This window comes from Hipposideros armiger, unplaced genomic scaffold (genome assembly GCF_001890085.2).
Source record: "Hipposideros armiger isolate ML-2016 unplaced genomic scaffold, ASM189008v1 scaffold_253, whole genome shotgun sequence".
NCBI classification, from domain to species: Eukaryota; Metazoa; Chordata; class Mammalia; order Chiroptera; family Hipposideridae; genus Hipposideros; species Hipposideros armiger.
This window is the reverse complement of record NW_017731603.1, coordinates 154801-169785: the sequence shown is the minus strand read 5'-3', so window position 1 is coordinate 169785 and position 14985 is coordinate 154801. Positions and strand designations below refer to the sequence as shown.

At 54.6% G+C, this 14985-nt stretch overlaps 1 protein-coding gene across 1 annotated transcript in view; it reads left to right on the top strand.

Moving 5' to 3' along the window:
- Positions 1–610: 610 nt before the first annotated feature.
- Positions 611–14985, top strand: part of INCENP (inner centromere protein) — a 33185-nt gene continuing 18810 nt past the window's right edge. Inside the window, exons 1-11 of the mRNA XM_019655953.1 lie at positions 611–1005; positions 4633–4783; positions 5201–5314; positions 6217–7007; positions 9479–9530; positions 10345–10402; positions 10508–10625; positions 11721–11772; positions 12193–12310; positions 12383–12517; positions 13004–13015. Coding sequence (XP_019511498.1) covers positions 4644–4783; positions 5201–5314; positions 6217–7007; positions 9479–9530; positions 10345–10402; positions 10508–10625; positions 11721–11772; positions 12193–12310; positions 12383–12517; positions 13004–13015 — 1590 coding nt within the window. The 5' untranslated portion in view covers positions 611–1005; positions 4633–4643. The remainder of the gene's footprint in view (positions 1006–4632; positions 4784–5200; positions 5315–6216; positions 7008–9478; positions 9531–10344; positions 10403–10507; positions 10626–11720; positions 11773–12192; positions 12311–12382; positions 12518–13003; positions 13016–14985) is intronic.

The following is a 14985-nucleotide window of genomic DNA, read 5'->3' as shown; positions in this document are numbered from 1 at the left end:
TGATTTCAAAATAGATTTCAAGGCCCTACTAATAAAGAAATATGGTATTGGCAATAAAACAGGCACACAAACCAATGGAACAGAGAGAGAGCCCAGAAATATACAATCAACTAATCTTTGATGAGGGCACCAAGAATACGCAGTGGGGAACAGATAGTCTGTTCAGTAGGTGGTGTTGGGGAAACTCGATATCCACATGCAAAAGAATGAAACTGGACTTCTGTCTTACACCACTCACAAAAATTAATTCAAAATAGATTAAAGGCTTAAATATAAGACCTGAAACTAAAAGGGAAAAGCTCCTTGACAAAGGTCTTAGCAATGGTTTCTTGAATATGACACCAGATAACAAGATAAAAAATAGACAAATGGGGCTATCCAACTTTAAAACATCTGCACAGGAAAGGAAAGAATCAACAGAATTAAAAGACAATCTACAGAATAGGAGAAAATATTTGCAAACCATATATCTGCTAAGGGGTTAAAATCCAAAATAGATTAAAAAACAAAAAACCAAAAAACTCCTACAACCCCAAAACAAAAACTAACCAAATAACATGACACAAAAAATGGGCAAAGGACTTTTTATTTATTCATCTACTGAGGGGCATTTAGGTTGCTTCCACCTTTTGTGTATTATGAATAGTGCTGCAATGGGCATGGGTGTGCAGATACCTCTTCAAGATTTAACTGCTTTTTACACGTGATGGCAACCTTGACTCACAGAATAAAGTGACTGCCTGAAGCAGGGTTTCTCAACAAAAGTGATACTGGCATTCTGGGCCTGATAATTCTTTGCTGTGGTTAAGTGTTCTGTGCATTGCAGGATTTTCCGCAGCACGGCTGGCCTCTACCCACAAGACGCCAACAGCACCCCACCCCCCAACAAAACGTATTCATACATTACCAAATATGGGGTACGGATGGGGCGCAAAATCGCCGCTCCAAAGAAACACTCGGGGTCAGTATAGCCGGGATCCTGGCTGGGGCCGCCCAAGAGATGAGGTAGGGTTCTACTAAAATACAAACTCCGGCGCGACTTACAAAGTGTTTTCTTTTTACTTTCCAAAAGTGGCAGACGTCGGAAGGATGTCATCCGTAAGGAGGACAAAGGGGGATGGAGTAACAGCAAAGATGAAGACTCCCTGGAAGACTGTGCTTTCGGAGTCTACAATTTCCACCCCAAGGACGCACCTCCCACGCCCCGCGGGGCCTTCTTAATGCACGCTGGGGCTTGTAGTTCCGGCGTGCGAGGACCTGCGCCTGCGCGTACGCGCGCGCGCACCCCCCCCAACCACCCGCGACATCCTGTCCAGGCCGCTGGCTGCGGCTCCCGGAAGCTGAGCAGGTTAAAGTTTCAACGCTTCCTTTCCCCGCCTCTTATTCCCGCAGACTGCCAATTCAAGTAACCAATAAGTGGCCTGATTAGAGATTTCTTTTACCTGATTGGTTTAGAGTTTTGCAGCCGCCCAGACAAACTTGCCGGGGATTGGTCAAGCCTTCAGTTTTGAAAATCGTAGGTTTCACCCGCGCTGCAAGGCCCCATTGCTCCCCAGGAGCCGTGAGTCTCGGAGTTCGGGAGCTGAGGATCTGGGTGGGCGGGGGGGTCTGCTGGGAGGCCGCCGGACTTGGATCAGAGCAGCACTTAGGAGACGCGGTGCGGTCGAGTGAGTGCGCTCGGGCGGCCGGCGGGGGTGGGGGGATGGTTGGTGACTTGTTACAGCTCCCGACAGCCCCGGACCATGGGCGCGACGCTTCTCCCCGCCCCCCCTCCCTCCGGCCTGGGAATTGACAGGTCACCTCTTCCACGAGGCGAGGTCACCAGCCTTGGCCCTGGAGCCTAAAATGACCTTCCACTTAGGTCACCAGGTCCCGAGAGAAGAATCCCGTCCCTTCCCGGTGCCTAGCACCTTTGTGCCTAGGAGGCCTTTTGTGGACCTGGACTCGCAGAAAGCGCACACGGACCGTGTTGTGTGATAGAATTATGCCAGATGGCATTTCTGTGCGGTTAACCCTCGCTCAACACCTCCCCCGCCAGCTGAGCAGCGTTTTAAACTGACCATTTGCGTCCCTCCTTGTCCTGTCACTCCTCAAGCAATTCTCTGACAGCGGTTCAGTTCTATTCAGCCACTCTGGCCTTCTCTGGGGGTGCCCAGAGCCAAAACTTGGCACCTGCCTTGCAGAGGCTGAAATCGTGTAGGCAGCATAGCTTGTGGTTAAGAGCACAGTTTAAACCTAGGCCCCAGGGTGACTTTGAGTTAACTTCTCTTTGCCTCCGTTTCCTCATCTGCACGTGGGTATCTTTGAGTTTGTGGTGAGAATGAAATGGGATGATGCCCGACCTGGGCATGGAGTAGGACTCTGTAAATGGGAGCGGCTATTATGACCGTTCTTCACTGAGGTCTGGTAGAGGGTTAGGTGTCCAACTTCCTGCACCCTTAAGAGAACAGGTGTTGCCAAAAATGGCAGTGGGGCCTGTCGTCTGATGTGCACTGTGAGGGAAGTATTGGAAGAGACAAATGAGCTCCCCTCTCGGCGGGATGTTGGGTGCTCTGGGTTTGCACAGGTTCTTATATGGGCCCAAGAGATTTTTGCTGCTCCTCCAAGAAGCTTCAGTCTTGGTACACTGATTGCTGTTTTCTCAGGGTCACCTTTGTCCTAACTTATGGTGACCCGTTTTAAAGCTGAGGTCTGCTAAAAACAAACTGCCTTGTGGAAGAAGCCCAAATACTTCTTTTGCACTTTGTGAAAGAAGCTCTCACTCACTTTGCCATTTTGAAGAAATACTAAATAAAAAAAAGAAAAAAAAGAAATTTCTTTCTGTAGCTCGACTGCGAACCTTTGTTTTGGTTTTGGCTTCCTGAACCAATTTTCTCTTTCCTGGCCTCGAACTGGGGTCCTGCACTTTGCCAGGGCTGAGGTCTGGGGCAGAGGAGCTGGAGGGAGCCAGAGGCATGCCCATGAGCTGCTGGCTGGCTGCAGAGCTGTCTCTGTCCAAAGCCCCTGCAATCCTGCCCCTTAGTCATGCCCCGATTACTCTTGGCATCTAGGAGCAGAATATGTATGGCATGCCCTAACTTGTGTAGCATGAACTTATTAGTATCCCTGTGTGTGTGTGTGTGTGTGTGTGTGTGTGTGTGTGTGTGTGTGTAGTATCTGTAGGATGCTTATTTCTAGTGTAGAGTTAATAGGTGGATTAATTCATTCAACAAGTATTTCTTTCATGCCAGGTACTGTGCTGGGCTCTGGGTTTGCAGCTAGAAGCAAGACAGGCAAAGGCTTGCCTCGGAGCAAATCTTTAGTGGGCAGAAGCAGGCAGTAAGCAAACAGATATGCAATCACCCAAGTGCCATACAGAGAATTAGAACTGATGGATGGGTCATGGTTGGTGGTCAGGCCCTCCCTGACTTCCTGAGATCCAAGTGATAAGGAGTGAGCTGTGCGAAACAGGAGACAAAGTTTCAGACAGGGCAGAGCTTGTTCAAGGAACAAAAGCTGTGAGCCCTGGAAGTCAGATCCCAGGAAGCCTCATGAGGCTGCGTCATGACCTGCTATTAAGCTCTATCGCGTGTTCAGGGGCGACGTAGCCTTTCTTTCCAGGAGCTCCCATCATTGGTGGGAGGCTGAACTTTGTGTGGTTCTTGGTTTAGAAGATTGGGGTGGCAGGTCACTGCCATGGCATGAGACGTGCAGTCTGTTATGGATTATGACCTTCACCCATTCACTTGTTCTTTCATTCATTCACCCAGTTGGAATATTAACTGAGCCCCTGCTATGGCTGTAATGGAACGCTTCTTCCTTGCCTGAGGCTTTGGAGATGATATTATAACCGAGTCTTAAGGGAGGATACCTGAGCTGCTAGTTTTTTAAGAAATGAAGAGAAAACTGGTTTTGTATTTACCCAGTATTTCTAGACGAGTTTTCTTAAAACTGAGACATTGCTTATCCGCTCCCCTCACATTCACTCATCGTTTCTAGGGCATTTCAGCTCAAGGGAGAGGGTTGTGGGGTCCCCTTGGAGAGGAGCATGTCTCCTCTACTTTCGTACTGACTCCTTTGGAACGCAGAACCCCTTCTGTTCACTGGCCTCTTGAAGAGGCAGTTAGAATTCGATGTTCTGTGGCCTGAGGCCCGGGGTCAGCTGTGTGTAGCTCAGGGTAGCTGTGTGTAAGTCCTCGCTCACCCTCAGGAGAAGAAGAGCAGGGCTGTGTTTGGGCAGGGCAAGAGGGGTCCTGTAGTGGCCACAGTTTCCCCCTGATCCTGGAAGGCAGTTGGCCATGCCTTGTCATTTTAAGCCCCAGAAAAGGCCATTTGTAAGGACTGTTGATGCCAGAATTGGGTGGGAAGTGTGAACTTACGGGGACAGCGTGCTGTGGGTGGGTACAGGGAAGGCATTTGAAGCGTGTGAGTAGAAGGGTGGACCCTTCTTTTTGCAAAAATGAGGCTCATGGATTGACATTTGGAACTCTGCATCTCTGGGGAGTGGCTATGAACAGGGATGGCCCTGATTCAGGCCCTGGGTGTTTTGTGGTGATCACGGGATGGGTGCTGTGGCCTGGCAGGCTCTTCCCCTGGAGAAGGTTCCAGTCCCTAGCCCTGAAGCCTTGTCCCTCTTGTCCCTGCTTTCACTAGACAGAGCCACCATGGGGACAACAGCCCCAGGGCCTATTCACCTGCTGGAGCTGTGTGACCAGAAGCTCAAGGAGTTTATCTGCAATGTGGACAATAAGGACTTCGTGTGGCTCGAGGAGATTGAGAAAGAGGCCGATCGCATGTTCACCAGGTGAGAGCAGGAGACGCCGGGGACCGCCCGGCTGCTCTGGCCTTTGGGGACACAGCAGTCTACTTCCCCACCTGACAGGCAAGACAGACAGGCTGCCAGGCGTCTCTTCTGAGTGCCCAGTGTGCCAGGGGCCCAACGTAGTATAATGGGAGGAGGAAGGAGAAGTTTTGGGCTGGGCCTCAGAGGATGGGGCTACACATGGTTGCCTAGCAACCTGGTTCCCCTGCCATTTCTCTGGGAGGAAGCCCCGAGTGCCTGGCAGGACTGACTTGCACATGGCCCTGGAGAGCTCTCTTGGTGCTGGCCGCACCAACTTGACCTGTCACTGTCAGGAAACGGGCGGGAGCTGGGTTGGCTGGGGGAGGAGGCCAGTGGTTCCCAGGCAGCCACAAACATCACCCTCCTTGTACCAAACAGAGAGTTCAGCAAAGAGCCTGAGCTGATGCCCAAAACGCCTTCTCAGAAGAACCGGCAGAAGAAGAGACGGATTTCTTATGCTCAGGATGAAAACAGAGACCCAATCCGGAAAAGGTAGGAGGGACTAGGGGCTGCCGCTGGTGTGGGGGGCAGCGGTGGGGGGCAACTGGGCAGGCTGGCTCTGGAGGCTTGGTGCTCACCGGAAGAGTTTGATTCCCAGGTGTTAATTGGAAGCAGAGGCCTGCAGGAGTGGCAGTGGGCACCACGTGGGCCATGCAGAGGGGCAAAGTGTCACTGGGGAAACGAAGCATGACCCAAGACCGTAGAGTCCAGAGCGTGTCTGTGTGTTGAGGGGACAGGAGAGGGCGGTGGTGTTGGACCTGGGCCTTAGAGGATAGGAAGGGTTTCAAAGGTGGGAGAAGAAAGAAAATCCAACCTTCTGCTTGGGCGAGAGCGACCAGAGTTGTGGATCGGGGATCTGTTGCTCATCCCCCTGTGCTCTGCTTGTTATGATGCCCATGGAAATGACCGTGGGCCATCGGGGTCAGGAGGTCCTGGGCGCATATCCTGGCTTTGCCCTTTAGTGGCTGTATGTCCTTTTGTTAATTTTCCACCTCTCTGAGCCTTGGTTTTCTCACGTCTAAAATGAGAATGGTCCCTGCTCTCAGGGCCTTGTGGATTAAAGAACATGAGTAAAGCCTCTAGTGGGGTGCTTGGCACAGTGTGACCTCAGTTAGTGAGGTTTCTATGAATTTAATCTTTCCAGCAGTTCTGTGAGGACTGGCATTATCCCCAGTTTATAGATAGGTAGACTGAGGTTCAGAGAGAGGCAGCCTGGGATCTCATGGCTGGGGTGGCAGAGCCTGGACTGGAACTCTGGTCTTCTGCTTCCAAGCTCTGCTTTATACTCCACCTAAGCTGATGGCTCCTGGGGAGACTGTTGCCTCCACTTGAATTTTGGGGTGCCTGCCTTCTCTGCGGGGCCATCTCAGCTTCTGCTCTGCTGCCTTTGGCAGGTTGTCCCGCAGAAAGACTCGGAGCAGCCAGCTGAGCTCCCGGCATCTGCGCAGCAAGGACAAGGCGGAGCAGCTGGCCACAGCGACAGGGGAGAAGGGCTCTGTCCCGCGGCGGGTGACCCGAGCTGCAGCCGCAGCTGCAGCAGCCAACATGGGTGCTGCTTTGCCCACCCCGGAGTCTCCCACCACACTGACCAGAAAGCCCAAAAATAGCGACACCCAGTGCCAACTGGTGCCCACGGTAGAGATAGGCGTTGGCGAGCGCCGCAGTGCCGAGCAGCACCTCAGCCAGCTCAAGTCTGCCCGGGCTCCGTCCCCAGCTCCCGCTCCAGCCAGAGCCCCGGCCTCCCAGACCACCTTGGTATCGGACAAGGAATCAACACCCAAGAAGTCAGAGGCCGGGAGACTGGAGTCTGTCACCGTGAGCTCCCTGATGGCTACACCCCAGGACCCCAAGGGCCGAGGGGTCGGAGCAGGCCGGTCCGCCTCCAAGCTCCGGATTGCGCAGACCTCCCCAGGCCCGCAGGACTCACCTGGCTCTCCAGCCTCCCCCTGGCGGGAGCGGGTGCTGGCTCCCATCCTGCCGGATAACTTCTCAACGCCTAGGGGCTCCCATGGGGACCCACAGTCAGTGCGGCGCAGCCTGATCCGCCCAACCTCCCCAGGTCCCCAGGTTTCTCTGGCCCAGAAGTATTCCCTGGTGACCAAACCGGAGAGCACCGTCCGCAGGTCAAGCAGAAGGATTGCCAAGAAGGCCACCAAAGAGCCGCCCCCCTCCGCCCGCATCATTTGTGAGTCTGGGGGTTCAGCAGTGGGTGGGCTGTGGTGGGCCATCTAATCTAGCAAAGAGCTGTCTATAGCACTTTTTGTCATGATGTAAATATTCCATGTCTGCTGTTCTATATGGTAGCCACTAGCTGGTCACATGGGGCTATCGAACTCTCAAAGTGTGGCTAGTGTGACTGAGGAACTGAATTTTTACTTTTGTTACACTTTGCTTAAATGTAGATTTAAATAGCCACACTTGGCTAGTGTCTACTATATTGATCAGTGCAGAGAGATCTCGGCCATCCCTCTTGTTTTACAAATGAGGAAACTGAGGTCCAGGGAGGTTGACCACAGTGTCCCTGTGGTTAATGCCATGCTGACACTCGAACCTGGGCCTTTGGTGGGTTCTCCTTTCCTCCTGCACAGGCTGTCTTAGATTCACCGTGTTTGTGGGCTGCGCCTGTTAGCGAAACTTTGGTCTGGAGATACTGAGGTGAAGAGATGCGAATGGTCATCCCAGCCAGCTCATTCGAGGGGGGACAGAGAACTGGTTTTGGGTGCCCACTCAGCCATTTACCTGCCCCGTGACCTTGGGCAGGTTATGGGAACTTCTTCCCGGGCCTCAGTTCCTCATCTGTCAGCTGGGGTAGTAACAGCATCACCTTAAAGGGTTGTTGTGAGGTTTTCTTTGGCTAACCCATGGAGAGTACTTAGAACAGTGTTTGCCATGTAGGAAGGGCTCCGTAACGTGAGCTGTTTTTATCATCATTGGATCCCAGCTCAGGGGACCATTGTCCCAATGGGACCAGATGTTATGAGCCACAGAGGAGGACAGGTAACTCTAAGAGTCAGTGATGGCCGCAAGGAGGAGGTGAGGTCCTCCCTGGTGGAGAGATGTGGGGAAAGGTATCTCCAGCAGAGGGAACAGCTTGTACAAAGACCCTGAGGCATGAAGTGGCAAGTGATGGGGTATCTGGGGCTCATGGGTCACACAAGGGGCGTGGGCTTATCCTGCTAGTGTGGAGGATGTGGTCCCTTGATTGTTGTGGGGAGGTTCCTGGCACTGTGAAAAATGGCCAGGAGAGAAGGAAGCAGGGAGACCAGGGAACAGGCTGCTATAGAGGTCCAGCCAGAGGACGGAGAGGCAGTGGTATTGATGGAGAGGACAGGCCAGGTTTTACATTAATGTGTATTAAAATTGTAGTTGACATCTGCCTGGTACATTAAGATTGGTAAAAGTCAAGTTTATCTCATTTGGTCCTTGCAGCAGCACTGTTAGCCTGTTAGACAGAGGAAGGAACTGAGGCTTAAGGAGGTCACCCGAGTCTGTAAACTGGGCAGCTGGGGCTTGAGCCCCACGTGTTTCGTCGTTTCTGAGCTGGCAGCCGCTTGCTGAGGAGGCCTGGTGGAGAGCCCCGGGGCGGGCCCAGTCAGGCAGGTTTCTTTCCCGCCTGGGGCAGGGCTTGCTCTGGGCCATGGGGCTCAGGGACATAAAATCTGGGGCACGCGCGGTCTGGCACACTGTCCATTTTGGGATTCTCAGAAGGGCCAGGACGGTTCTGACCTGCCTTGGAGATTTCCTCAGGCCTGACTCTGACCCTGGGAAGAGGCCGCACGGGGTGGGCAAGCCTGGCGCTCCAGAGGGAGGAGAGACTCTAGAGGCCCTTTTGTGCTTTTGGGTCTGAGATCCTGGTCTGCAACACTTACGCCGCCGCTCTGATTGCTCCTCCCCCTCAGCCCTCTGATTTATTTGCATTCGACCTAAGCCTGTCCGACTCCAAGACTCCAAGCCGAGGGCTCTCCACCTTGAGGTGGAAGGTAGAGGGTAAGGAGGGAGACAGTTCTGGTCTCATCGAAAAATCTTTAGGTATTAGGAAACTATGAAGCTCGTGGTGGATACCTGTTTTCCAAAATTCTATTTTTGACTTTATTTATCTTTCTTTTGGCTTAATTTTTTTATTATTGGCAACAAACACTGTTAGTTGCTTTAAGTGACAGGCTCACGTTGTTCATTTTTAAGAAAACGTCTGCCAAATACCCAACCTTGAATAACCACAGCTCGTCATTTGTCCCTTCAGTTAAAAACAGTGTTTCAGGACAAGAGTGGTTTGTTTAGCTGGGAACTCACACATGAGTGCTCTTTGCAGAGACTTAGGCATTCTTCATACTTCCTGTTTTATCGCACAGAATCTCAGAAAGACATGTACTTCAGTTTAACATTTATAAAGTGACTACTTTGTACTCCATCATGGACATTCGTAAGTAAAACTGGACATTTCTGTCTCATGAGGATGGAGAGGATCCATCTGTCAAGAGAGGGGTCTCTGAGCAGGAGAGGATCTGTCTGGTGAAGGGGTGGGTCTCTGAGGCGGAGAGGGTCTTGCTGCGGACTAGGAGTGGCCAAGCCTCCACCAGAGCCTGGTCCCCTGGACCTCTTAGAGTGGTTCCTGGCTGGTTTCCAAGGTCATCTTTTGTTCCTTTGTTTTCCCCTCAGGTCACAGTTACCTGGAGAGGCTCCTGAATATTGAGGTGCCCCAGAAAGTCAGGTAAGTTCAATTCCAGGACTTGGGGACCTTCCCAGGGGTGGGCAGGGCACATTGGGGCCAGGTTGTGCAGGGTTGCCCCAGGACGAAGGCATTTCCTATGCCCGAGATTTTCTTCCTCCTGGGAACTGCCTGTGGGCTGCCCACTGCTGCAGCCCTGTGCCCTGTCCCAGTCTAACCAGGTAGCGATCGAAACGGGTGTTAGGTCATCACTTGTCAGCCCTGTCCTGGCCTTGACCCCTCTAAGCCTTATCCTGTGATGTGGGCTCCATAGGTGATCAGATCCAAAGGCCTGTGGATGAGCTAGTGCAGCTGTGAGGAGCCATATTCAAATTGGGGTGTGTGGAATGAGGGCTGAGGGTGCCCCCCACTTCAGAATTACACCCAACGCTGTTTTGGGCCAGCACTCCTTGTCCTAGAGGCCATATCCTGCCATTACTAAAAGCCCACACCTTCGTTTTGGAGCAGAGGATAGGTGCTTGGGATGGGGAGACAGAGCTGCTGAAAAGAGACATGGCTCACCCAGGCCCAAGGGTTGAGGCAGAGCTGGGAAAGAGCTCAAATCCCAAACCAAGGCCCCGACTGGGGTGAAATGAAGCCAGATTCAGAAGCTGACAGCCCAGGCAGCAGACGCTGCAGGGAGCCACTGGTTCTGGCTGCTGTCCCTCTGTCCTGCCTGTGCTGTGGGTTGGTACCCCAGGCCGGGGCATCTGACGTGGAGCCCTCGTGGGGCTCTACCCCAGGAGTTGGGGGAGGGGCTTTTGTGGGGCTGATTTGGACTGGGCGGGGCCCACAGTGTCTCCTGCTCTGCTTTCAGCCCGAAGCAGAAGGAGCCCAGCGAGGAGGCTGAGCTTGTGGAGGCAGCTGAGCCGGAGGTAAGGTGGGCGGCCAGGGAGGGAAGGGCTTGAGGGCTTCGGGGCTTGTGCTCGCCCCTGTGAGTCCCAGATGCAGACCCCTAAGACCTTGGTTCTTCCCCCCAGGTCCCCAAGAACGACACGAGTACCTTGTGGCCCCACAGTGCCACCAAGATCGCCGTTAGCACGCCCGGCCCGCACCCTGAGGCTCGTGGCCAGGAAACGCCCTCTGAAGGGCAGCAGGGTGAGTCTTCCTGGCCTGCTGCATGCAGATCCCCAGGGCCATGTGGGCCTTGGGGCCTCGGCCTGACTTTCGTTGGGGCAGAGGGAAGCCCCATTCTCTGGACTGATAGTCTGAAGGTAAGTGAGACCCAGGGGTGCGCAGATGTCTTCTGCGTTCCATCTCCCACCTTTTGTTTGGCTGGAGCTGCTGCCCAGTGCGGTGGGAGTGGCCATGGCTGGTTTGGGGTAGGGAGCAGGGGGAGGGCAGAGGAAAGGCCTGAATTGGGGCATTAATGTGAATGTGCCAGGTAAAGGCCTTGAGCCCCATTCCAGGAGGCAGCAGGAGGAATTATACACTGGGGTCTGAACACCTGGCCTCTTATTTTGTCTGCCTCTGGCTTCTCACCTTTGTGGGTGTCCTGACTACAGAGAACAGGAGAGCTGTGGTCTCTGGGATCTGGCATCCCCAGGCTGCCAGAGGTGCCCTGGGGTCCGGCTCATATCTCTCTGGTGGGAAGAACACTGTAGCTGTGAGGTATTGAACATGGCTTCCCCAGCGACCCTGGATCAGGGACAGCGGCCATACCAGCCTCATAGCTCCCAGGGGAGCTGCAAGGACTTTTTTGGAATAAAGAGTGTCAAAGAGTGTCAGGGGAGAGATTGGTGCTTTCTCCTGGCAGTGAAACAAAATGTACTGACCCCACACCCCCCTGTGGACTCTGCCGAGGAGCCCTGCCCTCCTGTCACTCTGGCTCCAGTTGAAAGGGCCGGGAGGAGTGGGTTTTTAAAGCCCATTAAGGGGTCTGTCAGAGCTTGCGGCTTCTGCTCCTGACGGGCACCCCCAGCTCTCTGTTAGAGGTGTTTGGGGCCACCCCGGGACTGTCCTGCTGTTCCCATCACAGAGGCCAGGCATGAGGGTAAGGGGTTTATGGGCTGGGGATAGCATGCTGGACTCTGTCACAGCCAGTCGGTGCTAAGGCTGATGCCCCTGCCACTGGCCATCCTGGGGTCTCCCAGGAAGAGAGCTTTGCCCCGGCTGTGGCTGCTGCCGGTGGACACCTTCCCCTGACCTCTCCATGCTGTCCCTGCAGCCTCACTGAAATTGCTCTCTTCACAGAGGTCAAGACCAACCAAGCAGATGGCCCCAAGGAGCCGCCCCAGAGTGTCAGGTTTGTTTTTGGGAAGGTGTGTGCAGGTCGCTATTCCAAGGGGCTCAGAGGGGCATGAACCTCAAGTGCTTGCTCGGGGAGGTGGGCATGAGGTCAGAGGCCTCCGTTTCCTCTGCAAGGGTGGGGCCTGGCGCTCAGACTTAATGAGGAGGTAGCTTCGTGCTGTGGATGAGCCTGGCCCGGGAGTGAGCGACTGGATCCAAGACCCCATCCTTCTGTGTCCTCCTGGTCATGGGACCTTGGACTGGTCACTTCCCTTCCTCTGACTGGTCAGGGAGACCCGACCTCTGCTGTCTCGAGTCCTATGGGCTGGGCCCTGTTTTGTTCATAGGAGCGACCTTTTATGGGGTGTGGCTGGAGCTCTGGAGGGGATCCCCCGGGGTCAGGCCTGTGATGCTGCTGCCACCCGCACCCCTGCAGGAGGAAGCGCAGCTACAAGCAGGCTGTGAGTGAGCTGGATGAGGAGCAGCAGCTGGAGGACGAGGAGCTGCAGCCCCCCAGGAGCAAGACCCCTTCCCCTCCCTGTCCAGCCAGCAAGGTGAGTGGGCATCTGCCCTCCCTTTGGTGCCCCTGCCCCACCCATGAGTCCTGACCCTGGTCCCTTCTGCAGGTGGTACGGCCCCTCCGGACCTTCATGCATACCGTGCAGAGGAACCAGATGCTCATGACCCCGACCTCAGCCTCCCACAGCAGCGTCATGAAATCCTTCATTAAGCGCAACACTCCCCTGCGCGTGGATCCCAAGGTGAGGGAGATCATGTCCCAGGCCGAGCTTTGCTAGAGCCGGGCTGCGTGGCCGGAGGCTCCAGGATGCCCCCTAGGCTGCTAGGAGCAGCATGGGCCTGGGCCAAGGCAGGTGTGACCTGGCATTGGTCAAAGGCCAGCTCAAGCCCCTCCGGCCATGGGCTGCCTCGATATTTGGGGAGTGTCCTAACCTCTTGGGCTTTGTACTGTGACCTAGAGGCTTGGCCGGCTCAGGGTGACCCCTGGGTCCTGGACGCTGGGCTGGGAAGTTGCAGAATTTCCCGCCCTGCCCGTCCATCCCACACCCCCAGTGGCTTGAACGGTTAGGGTGAGGGATGCACGGGGACGCTTGCACTTGGGGTGAGATGAGGAGGTGGCGGTGCGGCCCTGAGCAGACTCGCTGGCACAGCCAGGAGCCTGGCTGGCTTCAGGACTTCCCCTGGCCTGACATTATTAACTCCTGGCTTTTTCCTTGTCTCCTCCACAGTTCAGCTTCGTTGTAAGTAAAGCCTTTTCCTGTCCTTGTAACCTAGCTCCGCCTAGCACTTAGCCGCTGTAGCTCTGTCCCTGCAATACTGACAGCACCCGTAGAAGCACTAACATCCTAAGCGGGAGCATTAAGGGAGGTGGGGGGTGAAGCAGAGGCGCCCGCGGTTCTGGAGCCAGGACGCCTCCCTGTCCTGTGTGCCTTTGACTCTGCTCCCAGGAGGAGTCCTGGAGCCTCCCTGAGGCAGGAGGAAGTAGAGGGTGTGTGACTGTGGCGGTCCCCCAGGGCCACAGCTGGAAGTTTGCCACAGCCACCTCCCTCCCTCCCTCCTCCTCCCCAGCACTGGGCATCCCCTCAGGGCCTGAGGCTGTGAAGAGAACAGACAAGTCACAGAACCGCTGAGATTTATCGGGTCACACACCTGAGCTACCAACTTGGGAGGGCAGAGCAGTGGGCGGTTTAAGGCCAGTCGCGGGTGACAGTGGAACCATCTGTTAGCAGTGTCCTCTGGAAAGAAGGCCACAGAAGCTGTTCTCTTCTCAGATACCTCAGAGCTGAGTTGGTCCGTCTGCTGCGAGCAGGGAGACACAGAGATCTGGGACCTGCTGGACCCGCGGTCCTGGCTTCCTGGGGTCTCCCAAGCTGCAAGGTTGCAGCCCCTTCATTTCTTTAGTTCCCACTGGCGCTTCGAAGGGCCTCCTGCTAGGAGGGCGTCTGCCTCCACCGAGGGCCTGCGGGCCTCACCAGCACTGCTGTGGGGCTTGGCAGATCAGGGTGCTTTCCAGCGGCTGGGCAGGTGGGGCCTGAACTTGCCTCTTCTGCGGAGGCTGGTCCCCTCTGGGTGCAGGGCAACGGCTTGCCTTCCATATGCCAGCCAGCAAGCGGGCTCTGTGGCCGTATGCTCCTGTTCTGCCAGGCCCCTGCTAGGCACCTGGGTCCACAGACTTGTTCCTCCTACAGGGAACTCCTGTGCCCCACCAGGCTGATTAGATTCTTGCAGGGCTCGTGAGGATGACTGAGAAGCTGCCTTTTCCTGCTTTGGGGACCCCAGGTCCCTGCCCAGGGCATCTGGTAGGGGTAGGACAGCCCTCAGTTAGGAGACCAGGGGGCCTAGGTAGGTTGCAGGGGACTTGGGACCTTGGACGAGTTTCCTAACATTTGAGCCTAAATTTCCTTGGTTACAAAATGAGACCAGCGGTCCCTTCATAGAGATAGGATGAACCAGAGAGTAATGTGTGTCAAGCACCCGACATAGGGCTTGGCATGGAGGGAGACTGCTCAGCTGAAGCCCCTGGAGGCAGAAGGGACCTCACAAGATTTTGGGTTCCTCCCTTCTTTGGCCTTGACAGTGGCCTCTGGGGAGCAGGGACAATCTAGCCCACCTTCAAGGGTTGGGGCAGAGAGGAAGAACGGATTCTATGACATGAACAACTCTTATCTTCTATAAAATTCACAGTTGAACAGGATACGTTCTCTGACCCATGCTGGGAAATTTTAGCACTCAAATTTTGGGGCAAAAACCTGTTGTGCTGAGCCCTGTTGAAAGCTGGAGTCTGGTCAGCTCCTGGGGCAGGAGGAGAGGGTGGTGTGGGATGGTGGGGAAAGCGGGCTGCAGGGCCGGCCTCCTGTTGGTTTTCCCTGGGCCTGGGCCATTGGAGAGCTGGCCCAAGGCCGCCCACCCCCTTCCTGTGGGGGCCTCCCTCAGGCCAGAGTCCTCCTGCAGGTCCTTTCTGCACCCAGCTCAGCTTCTGTGAACCATGATCGTCTCTCTGCTTCCATTTCCCTCTCCATCTTTAAAAAAATCTTTTATGTTAAAAAATAAATAAATAAATAAATAAAAAATATATATATACCGTATTTGCCGGCGTATAAGACGACTGGGCATATAAGACGACCCCCTAACATTTCCACTCAAAATACAGAGTTTGTTATATACTCGCCGTATAAGACTACCCCCTCTTCCGCACACCTTCCACACACCA